Source organism: Sinocyclocheilus grahami, unplaced genomic scaffold, assembly GCF_001515645.1.
Source record: "Sinocyclocheilus grahami isolate Dianchi unplaced genomic scaffold, SAMN03320097.WGS_v1.1 scaffold76.1, whole genome shotgun sequence".
Taxonomy (NCBI): domain Eukaryota; kingdom Metazoa; phylum Chordata; class Actinopteri; order Cypriniformes; family Cyprinidae; genus Sinocyclocheilus; species Sinocyclocheilus grahami.
Window position 1 is genome coordinate 155,816 of NW_015505255.1, and position 14,498 is coordinate 170,313.

At 38.5% G+C, this 14,498-nt stretch overlaps 1 protein-coding gene across 1 annotated transcript in view; it reads left to right on the plus strand.

Moving 5' to 3' along the window:
• Positions 1–3,667: 3,667 nt before the first annotated feature.
• The window catches only part of caprin1a (cell cycle associated protein 1a), a 15,287-nt gene continuing 4,456 nt past the window's right edge, over positions 3,668–14,498 (plus strand). Inside the window, exons 1-11 of the mRNA XM_016273121.1 lie at positions 3,668–4,151; positions 4,345–4,476; positions 5,285–5,347; positions 5,453–5,539; positions 5,775–6,013; positions 6,105–6,187; positions 8,608–8,754; positions 8,842–8,891; positions 10,434–10,517; positions 10,609–10,788; positions 10,868–10,958. Of these exons, the coding sequence (XP_016128607.1) occupies positions 4,086–4,151; positions 4,345–4,476; positions 5,285–5,347; positions 5,453–5,539; positions 5,775–6,013; positions 6,105–6,187; positions 8,608–8,754; positions 8,842–8,891; positions 10,434–10,517; positions 10,609–10,788; positions 10,868–10,958 (1,222 nt within the window). The 5' untranslated portion in view covers positions 3,668–4,085. The remainder of the gene's footprint in view (positions 4,152–4,344; positions 4,477–5,284; positions 5,348–5,452; positions 5,540–5,774; positions 6,014–6,104; positions 6,188–8,607; positions 8,755–8,841; positions 8,892–10,433; positions 10,518–10,608; positions 10,789–10,867; positions 10,959–14,498) is intronic.

Sequence of the window (14,498 nt, forward strand, 5' to 3'; positions counted from 1 at the left end):
TGATTTTATGAACAAACTTAGAATATTTGAACTCGCTACGATGTCGCTGACATTCTCTGTCTCTCGTCTCCCATGTGAAGCATGAAGAAACATTTTTGGACACAGTGCTGATTGCCATCATAACTCTCTGCGTCTGAGATGCTGCTCCTGGCTCAGGCTCAGCTTCAGCCTGTTTGTAGCTCCATATGTCACTACTCTGCCTGGAGATTTGTGGGCCATCATCAAGTCTTGCTTTCAAGACGCTTGCTAGGAGTGGCCTCAACGACTTTGCATTTCTCTTTGCTTTTTTCACCCCAGCTTTCACTTTACTTTTTTCTGGGCTCATCAACTGTGCAGAGAGACCAGTAATCGAGCTCTTTCATGTGGTTAAGATCTTTTCACAATCCAAACACTTACCATTTGTTTGTGTCTTTTGCTGCCATCTCTCCCACTCCTGACTACGACAGATTTAAATGCTCTCTGGGACCTCACACGCAAATGAAATAACATGGCGGCGACGGCAACCATGGATGCAATTATCCTCCTCTTCAGTCTTCCAGTCTGCATATCTCTCCCGTCGGCTAGTATTAGTGAAAATGAGATAACAGAGTGAAAGAAGGAGGGCTAATGAAGACTATCCTTGGTTGTTTTGTGTCTATGGACCACAGTGCCAGTCTGTTAGCACTGCACCAATCACTGTTTGATCTCAAACTAATGTCTGTGAAAAATACAATATAAACAAATTAGTTAAAAAAAAAACTACAATTCAGCAAAATATTTAGGAAGCTGATAATATATTTATTATTTAAATATTTAATCATTCTAATATAGGCCTACTTATTTGGCGCTCAATTAATATTTCTTCTTATTCTTATTATCAATGTTGAAAACAGTTGTGCTGCCTAATATTTTGTGGAAACTGTGATACGTTTTTTTTTCAGGAGTCTTTGATGAATAGAAAATTCAAACGAACAGCATTTGTTTGAAATCGATTTTTGCATTGAATTTACTGACACATTTGATCAATTTAATGAGTCCTTGCTATTTCTTAAAAAAAATGACTGACCCCATCATTTTGAATGGTGGTATATCAATAATTATTATAATGCAAAATGTTTACTCTACTAAATTATTTGTCTCTCTATCCACCATAAAAAGCTGAACACCCCTGTCTTAGAATGTTACCACCTGTAAAATATTAAAATGATGTGAAAATGCCATATAAAATATAGTTTTTAGATAACTTATAAGTTTTGGTTATATATAAGCTTTTGTTGTCTGGGACTAACTAATGTTAAAACCTATGTAATTCCTGATAGAGACAGTTTTCTTCACCACTCGCACTAACTTTTCCTAAATCACTAAAAAATATATGCCTTGCTGCAATTTGCCAAAATTGCAATCGAGTTTGCCAACAAATTTTATGTGCATGATCGTACCATAAATAATGTGTTGATGTCAATAATGACAATAAATCCCACACACAGCTTTTCATATCTCATGCAGTCTTCTTCAGAGATGAGACTGTAAGAAATGGTGAGCCAAAACCAGACCATATTGAAGAATAACAAAAACATAAATGACTGAATCATGGAAGAGACACAGAGCTGTTCAAATCCCATGACGGGATCATCTTTGAGCTCTATAGAGAGTGATTTATATAGCATTATAGACATTACATTGGTAGGACAGTATAGTTCTCTCACAGTGTCAATTCATGATTCACCAAGGACAATATGATATCTAGAGACTAGTCAGTGGGGTTAATTTTTAATACAAGCACTCTTATGGAAAAGATGCAGAAACAGACTCTCTTGAAAAACTTTTGGAGAACATGTGGGACACAGAAAGAAGCTTACTAGCGCTTCAATAAAACATCATTAATCTTGATGGTGCCAGACCCAGATATTTGGGCAAGAAGACACAAGTGCGGCCCGACGTAGCTGTGCGAATATTGGGGCTGATCAGGGATTTTGACCGATAAAGCAGAGATAATTATTCAGAGAACACAGACATCCACATAAAAGATTCATTTCAGGAGGCCATACATGAGAGACACATGCATGCGTGCAGCCTTGCATGTTTGTGGGTGGCTACATCACTCTTGGTTGTCATTTTTCTACAGGCTAAAAAAAAAGTCCCCTTTCCCGTCAGTACAAATAAATTCCTTATTCCTCAGAAGAAAGGGTTCTCTTACCACTCCACTTTGCGGCCAGACTATAGCACACTAAACGGCGGGGCAACTTAAGCTTGTGGCCATCAGACATACCGAATCAGGAAAGAGAGTATCCCTGCACATAAAGCAAGACATGATTTTCAGAAAGTTATCTAATATTTCAAGCCACTGAACTATATCATCTGTGAACAGATATCATAATAATACATGTATTGTGTTATCCATAGACATTAAAATGATAATAATATATATTTAATATTAGTATCTATGTGAAGGATATTGCCTTGGTGGAAAGTGTTTCACTATGACTTACACACCAAATTGGCTATTTGTCATAGAAGCTTGTAACCATCAATGAGAAATGTTCAAAGAGCTTTTGCCTGAATCACTGCACAGCTTCAGTCTATGTCTGGCCTCTAGTGGAGGAAACCTAATAACACAGATCGTTTTGCAGCAAGGCCAAACTTTTGAGGTGAAATATTTTAATAGCCTACATTTATTGTACCATTTTATACTTATAATGTGCATTTTTTCCTATATAAATTATTATACAACTGACACAAATTATGATTCTACATACGTTGGCGTGGATTTTATTTGACATTCGTTTCCATACTTTAGTTTTGAAATGCTTCAACAGTGAAATGATAGGAAAAGAAAACGCTTTCAAAATTGTGAACGGGAATTTTTTTATTTTTTATTTCTCTCTCTCTCTCTCTCTCTCTCTCTCTCTCTTATGGGGTGCGTTAGGCTACCAATGGAATTTGCGAATAAAGTTAGCTAACGAAGCTGAATTCAAACTTGGCAACAATATGACACACACTCAACATGTAAAAAAACCCAATAAACACACACTCAACATGTAATAAAACCCAATAAATATCTGACAAAGTATACATATAGTATAGTATAGGGTGCGTTAGGCTACCAATGGAATTTGCGAATAAAGTTAGCTAACGAAGCTGAATTCAAACTTGGCAACAATATGACACACACACACACTCAACATGTAAAAAAACCCAATAAACACACACTCAACATGTAATAAAACCCAATAAATATCTGACAAAGTATACATATAGTATAGTATACATACATACACATACACACACACACACACACACACACACAAGTTTGTATATATATATATATATATAGGCCTACTTTGTCAGATATTTATTGGTTTTTAGACATTTTTAAATAGATACTCCGTCATATATATTGCATATTTACATATATATATATAATATTTGAACAAAAGTCAACTTATTTATAAATCTGTTTCTAAATTGTACCTGCTTTTGGCGATGAGTTCAGGCACAAACACATACACCTATAAGGGTCCTTCAGCGCTTCTGCATTGTTAAGACGAAACTCGCGAAGCAGCTGGAGTTGCTGGGGAGCGTCTGGTGTACTTACAGAAAATAACATCTAAAACACTGAAATCCAACTGCATCATACAAATATATCTTTCAAAACTTTGAAAGTAAAGGTAAGACGCTACCATCATAAGAATGATCAGTGTTCTGCATCCCTGAAAGCGATGACCAGCTGAAGCTAGCGGCTAACGCTCACAGTTCGCTAACTTCGAGAATCTAATAGCGCGCGAGTGAAGTATGATTCTCTAACAGCGCTTTTGTGTTTACGTCTGTGTCTGTGTGTTATGTGATGGCTGATTGCTCAGTTCTTCTGTTGTGTGTTAATACGTGCAGCTAATAGAGCTCAAGCTGGCCAGCAGTCTGACCATCCGGCCAAGAAGAAAGATTTGAGTCTGCTAGGTAGACTTTATTAATTAGCCTTTTAAGATTACGCCGAATTACACTAAGTGTGCTGCAGAAATGTCGTTCTCTTTCTGATCTATTGTGGATGAGTGGCAATTCGATTATATCAGAATTGATGGATTGGGAAAGTTGAGGTTCATCCCAGACAGATGGGGGTTTCTGAGTCTTCATTTGGGATAACTGATAGACCTTTGTTTGCTCTCTGGACCGTAAAAGTAAGTTTAGATTTTGACTAGTTATAGAAAAACTAAATCTGATTGTTTTTGACCTATGCATATAGTATATCATTGAAAATATCTTCGATTAAACGTGATTGTTTGTCATGCATTATGTAGGTAATTATTCTTTTTGTAATTGTTTTTGTCATCTGAGCAAAATAACAAATATTCTTTGGCTTTATCTTTACAGATGCCATCAGTGACCACTGGCGACAATGCTGTTCACTCCTCCAGTCCGGATTTGGCCGCTGCGCCATCTGAAGCCCTCAAGCAAGTACTTGGTGTAATTGACAAGAAGGTCCGCAACATGGAAAAGAAAAAGGTAAGTCATTGTTAATGTGAAATCAATCAAGCTTGACCCTATTTACTTACTTAATACACCAGTCCTGGGAATATTGTGCACTGTTTATCAGTACATGTAATTCTGAAGAAAAGTTTTGTTTTTATATTTCACCAAAGCTTCACTAAAAATCTTGCCAGTACTTGATCCAGTAATATAAGGCAGATTAGCATCAAATCAATGAATATTTTGGTGATAACCGCAAATAAGGATTGATTTAATGGACATTGAGTGTCATTTGTGTCTGTTGAAACGCCTTTATAAAAGTGGTTATTGTAGGTCAGTTGATCACCACAATCAACTAAAGTAACTGGCTCCATTTATAGCATGAAATGGCCACTTTGTATGACCAAATCAGTTAACGATGGATAAGATCTAGTCCCATCTCATACAATTTTTTTTCTCAACATTAAATATCCTATTTCACTTGGATATCTATCATCTTCGGGGGTTTTTTTCCTAATATTTTTTAGATGGTGTCGCGTTATACATGTCAGTAATGCAGTTAAAATTAGAACATGGATTTATTTATTTTTGTTTTGTACTTTAAGACTGTATTCTTAAAGCATTGGGTTTCTGTTATTTTATTTTAGTGAAGTTTAATGATTGCTTCTAAAAAATGGTACATGCTGGTGTGTCTTGGTTTACTATGAGTCTCAACCAGAAATATAGTGTGAAAATGGACTGCTCAGTGGTATAAATTGTCAATTCATCTGATGAATTATGTGGAATTTACATTTTAATCTGCATTCTTCTACTCACCATTAACATGAGAAAACTCTCTATTAAGAGCAAGCTGGATGACTACCAGACAAGGAAGAACAAAGGAGAACGTCTCAACCAGGATCAGCTGGTATGTGCAGTATACTGTATTCAATTCTAGTCCTTTGTGCTCACATATATCAGCTCTGTTCCTTTATGTATTAAATACATATGCTTCTTTGTTTCATATGTGTAGGAGGCTTTATCTAAAGCTCCGGAGGTGGTTCACAACTTGGACTTTGCCCGTGAGTTGCAGAAGAACTTCCTGGCTTTAAATGTGGAGGTATGTGTGTGTTTGTGATTGAAGTTTACCTGACATGACCCTGTTTTGTACTTGGCGCCCAGCCTTAGTTTCATCTCAGCATCTACATTCAGTTTTACTCCTACTATCTAGCCTAAAACCGATAATGCAATGCAATATTTCTGTCCTCACAAAGTGATAATGCTGTAGGACAGCACCTTGCCTCAGTTTGTTTTGCCGAGTTTATATTAAAAATGTTTTGATTGTTTTCTTGTAGATCCAGAAAACAGTGAAAAAGGCGGCACGACGGGAGCAGCTGAAGAGGGAGGAAGTGGAGCGCAAGCGACTGAAAGCAGTGCTGGAGGTGCAATACCTGCTGGAGCAGTTGGGGGAGGAAAGCGTGAGGCAAGACTTGACTCAGTCCAGTGGGGATACCCCCGTACTCACAGAGTCAGAGCTAACAGGCCTGGATGAGTTCTATAAGCTAATTGGGCCTGAGCGGGACTCTAGTGTAAGGTGAGGACGGTTCATTTATCCTGTACAGTTAATTTGAGTTTGGAGATTTAGCATGTTTTAATATCTTTATCAAAATGCCTTTTGATTCCAGGTTGGCTGAGCAGTTTGAGGACGCATCCATGCATTTGTGGGAGCTTTTGGAAGGAAGGGATAAAGCTGTGGCTGGAACCACATGTAAGCAATGTTTTTTTCCCCCCGACTTTACAGTCAATTTAGCCTTACAATTGGACCCGAAATATTTACTTTTTAAACTGTAATGGTTTATATATATACATATAGGAATGAATAAATAAAAATAATTTTTATGTGGATTCTTTTTTTTTTAAGAGTGCTATTTATTTATTAAAGTATACCATTATTATTATTAAACAAAGCTCTATTGTAAAAAATTTTTAAACTGTCACTTGAGTCATGTACATTTTTAACATTGTCAATTAAGTGATGTACATTTTAGGCTTGTGGGACTTACATGACATTAAAGGTCTCTGCTTTATTTTGAACATAATCCAGAAATGTTTCAAAATTTTGTGAGGGAGTCGGTTGTGAACTTGGCCTCTTGAACTATTCATAGCTTGAGTGAATCTGATTCTTGGTAACGCAAGAGTGAGTTTGAGGTTGTTTCATGAAAGTTAAAGGGGTCATATGATGTTGCAAAAAATAACATTATTTTGTGTATTTGGTGTAATGTTTGTGGTTTAAGGTTCAAAAAACACATTGTTTTCCACATACTGTACATTATTGTTTCTCCTTTATGCCCCGCCTTTCTGAAACATGTCGATTTTTACAAAGCTCATCGTTCTGAAAAGCAAGGTGTGCTGTGATTTGGCCAGCTATCCAGTGCGTTATGATTGGCCGAATACCTCAAGCGTGTTACGGAAATGTTACGCACCTACCATGCTGTGATGATGCCCTGTCAGGCCGGAGCGATGATTCAAAAACATGAAAACCCATTATAAACGAGGCATTCGTTGCATCCAGTGGGGACATAATTACGGATTATAATGACTTATACTGTCTTCTTATGCGTTGTTACATCGTGCCGCGTAAACATAAAACCATGTCTGCATTTGTGATCGGAGAAATTACAAATAACAAGTGCTACTCTACACTGCCCAAAAAACTCGCTTTAAATATAAAAAATATTAAATATAAAAAATCTTTAAATATAAAAAACTTACTTACAGTCTGTGAGTCAGAACAGCCGGCATTGTAGTCTACTCTCCCAGGATCAGGAAACGGTCCTCCATAAAATGTGCTGCACACATCTAAATATTTGGGTTGAAGTGTTCTGGAACAGTGTTGTACATACAACTTAACCACTGTTTTCTAGTCGTGTCCATTTTTGGAAGGCCAAACAAAGTAGTTTCGCTTTCACAACGAAACACAGCGTCACACACGGTGGCCTAGAGTGAGCAACGCCCAGAGGGCTAGAGTGAGCAGAGGCGGCGGGCTTGAGAACGGCGCGGCTGGCGGATTCGACGAAGGAGCGTCCGGAGGGCTTGCGGCAACCACGTGTGACGACCCCGGACTGGACTCTGCTTCGTCCACGGTGAAAGCCGATCCGGTGATCCACAGCGCAAAGTTGTTGTATTTCCTCAGCAACCAGCACGGATCAGATCCAGGCATGACGAAGCAGATATCGTCCTCTTTTGGAAGGCCAAACGAAGTATTTCACAACGAAACACAGAGAGCGCCTTCACGAGATGGAGGCGGCAACAACAATACTACAGCGAGAATAAAAGTTACGCCTCCTTTCTTTGCATGAACATTTGGGCGGTGTTATGCAAATCTTCCCACATAGTGAGGTAGATATGTGGGGGCGTGTTAGAACGAGCCGTTTTAGGTAGGCGTGACTGACTCTTTAACTTTTATAAAGAATATCTCTTTGGATTTGAGACTTTAGTCTTTGCAACTTTACAGATCTTAATGCACCAAGAGTTTGTAACACTCCAAAGAGAAAGGAAAAATTGAAATCGTATCATATGACCCCTTTAAAAAGAACCAGTTTGTAAGATTCTTTTGTTTGTTCGAGTCACTGCTTGTCGTCATTGTTATCAGATTAATTTTTTTAAATTGCATTTATAATTGTCAGAATGGTTTTGAGCAATGCCGACTGTATAATCAAACCAATATTTGCTCTCCAGTGAGTCTGAATACCAATGGGGCCGGGCCATCCCTCGCCTGGCCTCTCTATGAATGGTGGCACTTGCCATGGCTTTTGCAAGCTGTGCTCTGTCTCAGCCCCATGAGGGTCAGCAATGCTTCGTGCTGACTTGTGACCCATGTCAGCAGCTGGGCAGGCAGCCAGTGGTCAGCACAAAGCCTCTCTGCTGGAGGATTTAATGATGGACAGGGCCTGCCTGCGTAGTCCTACAGAGAGGGTGGGAATCATGATAGTATCAAATTTTGCGGACTCAGCCTATGAGACCTTGTTTGCTGATATTGTTGTAGCTTTCGTGGGCTAAATTGAAGTTACCTGCAGTGAAGAAAAATGCCTTGAGTCCAAATGATGTAGTTTACATCTGCCAGCAGACTAACTGGGCCTTGCTAAACTTTGACTTCTTATGTTAACCTGTTTTTTGTGTTTTGAACAGACAAAGCCCTTAAGGAAAGCTTGGACAAGATGCTGCTAAGTGGGTACTTTGATCGTGCTCAAACCCATCAGAATGGAGTGTGTGAAGAGGAGACGGAGGCCGCAGCAGCGGAGTCTTCAGAGAGCGAGGAACGCCCCGCTGAGCCAGGTAAAAACAAAGCCATCAAATTTCAGAGCAAAGAAATACTTCCTCGCACAGCTGCCAGCTCATATCGCTGTTCTTGTCTTTTCACAGAGGGAAACGCTCAAGAATACACAGAAACTATTGAGGTTGAAGCAACAGAGGTGTGAATTGATATTACCACACTTTAGGGCTTTTCACACTTGAAGTAGTTAATCCTGGGTCGTTCTAAACCCCAGGTGAACGGAATCCTGGGTTATCTTCATAGACTGTAAAAAAAAAGATGGACGACGCGTCTCCTATTCCTTCCCCTATAGAAAAGTGCAGACAAAGCATCTCAGTATGGCCGCTGCCATCTTGAGTAAATGATGTCATTTGGAGCCAGAGTCTGTGCTGTAGAGATTTGTTTGGAGCCAGAGTCGTGAGTAGTGTCGTGAGGTGGAGCCGCGATATCAAACTCCCGCAGACCCAATCAACCTTAACGACACGCCTCGTTTTTATAGCATCAAATTACTTGCTAAAATCAAACTTATCACAGAAACGAACAATTTAACATATATCAGCGTGATAACAACTACCTTAAATGACCAAAACCATCTTTCGGAAAATTGTAGACTGTAAAAAAAAAGATGGACGACGCGTCTCCTATTCCTTCCCCTATAGAAAAGTGCAGACAAAGCATCTCAGTATGGCCGCTGCCATCTTGAGTAAATGATGTCATTTGGAGCCAGAGTCTGTGCTGTAGAGATTCGTTTGGAGCCAGAGTCGTGAGTAGTGTCTTGAGGTGGAGCCGCGATATCAAACTCCCGCAGACCCAATCAACCTTAACGACACGCCCCGTTTTTATAGCATCAAATTACTTGCTAAAATCAAACTTATCACAGAAACGAACAATTTAACATATATCAGCGTGATAACAACTACCTTAAATGACCAAAACCATCTTTCGGAAAATTGTATTGGAAGCATAATTAATTTTTTTATTTTGACTGAAGTCCCATTCGTTTACATGGAGAGGGTGGGGTTTATGACCTGTACTGCAGCCAGCCACCAGGGGGCGATCAAAGAGCCTGCAGCTTCACTTTTCAGGACTTGTGAAGAACTGTTATCTTGCTGCATTTTTTTTTACACTGCATTTTTTTACTGCCACAAGTTTGGGCCGATTCATCAAACTTTTATTTTGACAGTGCATGGGACTTTCATTTTGACAGAGCTGAGAATGCTAGTGTCTGCTGCTAAGCATCTAGCTGAAACATTCCAACACAAGTTTGGCAAAAGCTATGCTAACCCTGCTCGCGAGCTGGGTTTCATAACCATAGGTAAAAAGCAGTGCTAACCCGCTTCTGAATTACAAGTGTGAAACATTCCTCTACCTGGGGTTTAAAAATGGAGTTTAGACCGATGTTAAGCGCAGTGTGAAAAGCCCTGTTTTATGTGCATGCTTAAAAAATTAAATAAAATCTTGTGTTATATAACTTGTTTGTTTGCTGGTTTTTATTGTATTTGTTATACTTGTTTTTTTTTTTTATTATTGTTTTTGCCATGAAAATAGCCTAAGATGCTGACATGGCATTAAATAAATATATACTACTACTATGTGCATGCTTTATGTAAATCCTGTTTTTTTGGAAGGCAAGAAAACATTCTCCAAACTACACAACTGCAGTCATATTTACTTAATGACCTGCACGTCTTTTTCCTTATAGTTTGTAAACAGACAGTTCATTCCAGAAACCACCTACAGCAGCAGTGACAAAGAACAAGGAGCAGAGTGGAACACAAGTTCTCCGGTATAGTAGACCTGATTTGTCAAAGAAAGCACCAGAATTGTTAGCAACCTTTGACCAAATGGTGTTTACACTGTGATCATTGCTTTTTTAGGCAGTTAGTGCCCTCCAGCAACCGCAGCAGCCACCTGCAGCCATGAGCCCGGCTCTGGTCAGCTCAGAACCACACACACTGAACGCCGTCCTCCCTCCCCCTGCAACAGATCCCGTGGTCCGAAAGCAGGCAGTCCAAGATCTCATGGCTCAAATGCAGGGTACCTTCAACTTCATGCAGGTAAACTGCAGAATTTATCATTCATAACACTTCCAAGGGTTGCAGTGGTCTTTTCTAACTCCTCTGTAATGTAACGCAGGACTCTATGCTAGAGTTTGAGGGGCCGCCTCTAGATCCTGCTATTGTGTCGGCGCAGCCCATGAAACCTGCGCAGATGGTCTGTCCACCAGGTTGGTATACAGATTTCAGTAGTTTGCTCTAAAAGCAAAAATTCTTGTTTACTCGCCCTCATGGTGTCTCACATGGGAGGGGTTGTTTTTGTTTTGTTTTTTTCAATCAAATATGGCACCTTTAGAACCATCGTGTCAGGTTGGGCATCAATCACTTCATCAAATTCTGTTGCTTTTTGGGTTTTATGACCAAATGTCCAATGAATATCAATGAAAAATCAGTCTCATTTGAGAGCTATGGTGAAGGGTCGAAGATTCCTTACAACAGGGGTATTTCAGTATCATTAAATTACTATTAAAGCATTTATGGTAACACTTTATTTTAAGGTGTCCTTGTTACACATATTAAATGTACTTACTATTATAACTAGAACTAGATCTCTAATAGAACTATGTACTATTAGAATTAGAACATTATAACAATTATATAATGTTCCTGTGGCTCAGTGGTAGAGCATTGCGTCAGCAGCGCAACAGGTCGTGGGTTCAATTCCCAGGGAACACACATACTGGTAAAAAATGTATAGCCTGAATGCACTGTAAGTCACTTTGGATAAAAGCGTCTGCTAAATGCATAAATAATTAAATAATAACACTTAATTATGCATAATTACACCCTAATCCTAACCTCAGCCATATAGTAAGTACATGTAGTTAATTAATATTACTCAGTACTTAAATGTGTAATTACACTGTAACAAGGACACCTTAAAATAAAGTGTAACCGCATTTATTAATATTCGGAATTACCCTTAGTTTTTATATAGCTTAGGTTGTTGATATTTTTGGGCTTTTGGTACTTTTTTTAAAGCAATTTTAGTGCTTCATCTTGTTTCAGTTAGGCTGGCTGCACAATAGATTTTTTTTTAAAAGATTTTAAGGTCGATTTGCTCCCCCGAACGATCAGGGGGTGTGGCCAGATTCAAGGCTTGTCGCAAACGAATTCTGTCCAAAAAATCCTCGATCGTGTGGTGTAATTACGATTATTAAACTGCTCCCAATCGAGTCAGAGCGTCCCCAAACTCAAATCATAAACATCAAACATGTTTGCTTTTGTGGCTTAGCATGTTAGCAAACAGCTGAGTACTAAGAAAAAACATGGCCCATGGCTAAAAATCGTTGAAGCCCTGTTTTATGTGCATGCTTAAAAAATTAAATAAAATCTTGTGTTATATAACTTGTTTGTTTGCTGGTTTTTATTGTATTTGTTATACTTGTTTTTTTTTTTTATTATTGTTTTTGCCATGAAAATAGCCTAAGATGCTGACATGGCATTAAATAAATATATACTACTACTATGTGCATGCTTTATGTAAATCCTGTTTTTTTGGAAGGCAAGAAAACATTCTCCAAACTACACAACTGCAGTCATATTTACTTAATGACCTGCACGTCTTTTTCCTTATAGTTTGTAAACAGACAGTTCATTCCAGAAACCACCTACAGCAGCAGTGACAAAGAACAAGGAGCAGAGTGGAACACAAGTTCTCCGGTATAGTAGACCTGATTTGTCAAAGAAAGCACCAGAATTGTTAGCAACCTTTGACCAAATGGTGTTTACACTGTGATCATTGCTTTTTTAGGCAGTTAGTGCCCTCCAGCAACCGCAGCAGCCACCTGCAGCCATGAGCCCGGCTCTGGTCAGCTCAGAACCACACACACTGAACGCCGTCCTCCCTCCCCCTGCAACAGATCCCGTGGTCCGAAAGCAGGCAGTCCAAGATCTCATGGCTCAAATGCAGGGTACCTTCAACTTCATGCAGGTAAACTGCAGAATTTATCATTCATAACACTTCCAAGGGTTGCAGTGGTCTTTTCTAACTCCTCTGTAATGTAACGCAGGACTCTATGCTAGAGTTTGAGGGGCCGCCTCTAGATCCTGCTATTGTGTCGGCGCAGCCCATGAAACCTGCGCAGATGGTCTGTCCACCAGGTTGGTATACAGATTTTAGTAGTTTGCTCTAAAAGCAAAAATTCTTGTTTACTCGCCCTCATGGTGTCTCACATGGGAGGGGTTGTTTTTGTTTTGTTTTTTTCAATCAAATATGGCACCTTTAGAACCATCGTGTCAGGTTGGGCATCAATCACTTCATCAAATTCTGTTGCTTTTTGGGTTTTATGACCAAATGTCCAATGAATATCAATGAAAAATCAGTCTCATTTGAGAGCTATGGTGAAGGGTCGAAGATTCCTTACAACAGGGGTATTTCAGTATCATTAAATTACTATTAAAGCATTTATGGTAACACTTTATTTTAAGGTGTCCTTGTTACACATATTAAATGTACTTACTATTATAACTAGAACTAGATCTCTAATAGAACTATGTACTATTAGAATTAGAACATTATAACAATTATATAATGTTCCTGTGGCTCAGTGGTAGAGCATTGCGTCAGCAGCGCAACAGGTCGTGGGTTCAATTCCCAGGGAACACACATACTGGTAAAAAATGTATAGCCTGAATGCACTGTAAGTCACTTTGGATAAAAGCGTCTGCTAAATGCATAAATAATTAAATAATAACACTTAATTATGCATAATTACACCCTAATCCTAACCTCAGCCATATAGTAAGTACATGTAGTTAATTAATATTACTCAGTACTTAAATGTGTAATTACACTGTAACAAGGACACCTTAAAATAAAGTGTAACCGCATTTATTAATATTCGGAATTACCCTTAGTTTTTATATAGCTTAGGTTGTTGATATTTTTGGGCTTTTGGTACTTTTTTTAAAGCAATTTTAGTGCTTCATCTTGTTTCAGTTAGGCTGGCTGCACAATAGATTTTTTTTTAAAAGATTTTAAGGTCGATTTGCTCCAATAAAGTGTAACCGCATTTATTAATATTCGGAATTACCCTTAGTTTTTATATAGCTTAGGTTGTTGATATTTTTGGGCTTTTGGTACTTTTTTTAAAGCAATTTTAGTGCTTCATCTTGTTTCAGTTAGGCTGGCTGCACAATAGATTTTTTTTTAAAAGATTTTAAGGTCGATTTGCTCCCCCGAACGATCAGGGGGTGTGGCCAGATTCAAGGCTTGTCGCAAACGAATTCTGTCCAAAAAATCCTCGATCGTGTGGTGTAATTACCAATCGAGTCAGAGCGTCCCCAAACTCAAATCATAAACATCAAACATGTTTGCTTTTGTGGCTTAGCATGTTAGCAAACAGCTGAGTACTAAGAAAAAACATGGCCCATGGCTAAAAATCGTTGAAACTGAAAATTGAAACTGTCTTCGTGTCTGTGGTATCCCATGGTTTGAAAATCGGTTAAGATTTGAAAATCGTCTGGTGTGTGGCCAGCCTTAGTCGCAACATTTCCAATAATTGAAGTTAGGTTTTTGATCTTATTTAATTTCTGCTTTTTCAATTACTAAAAACATTTTTAATTGTTATAAAGAATGTTAGCCTTTAGGAATGTTAGAATTTAGGATTAACTATTCTATTTTTTTCCTGCATGTGTACTGCTTCATTTCCTGCCAGTAATATCCTAAAATGTTACAAATTTTTTTTTTTTTTTTTTTTTTCTCACGC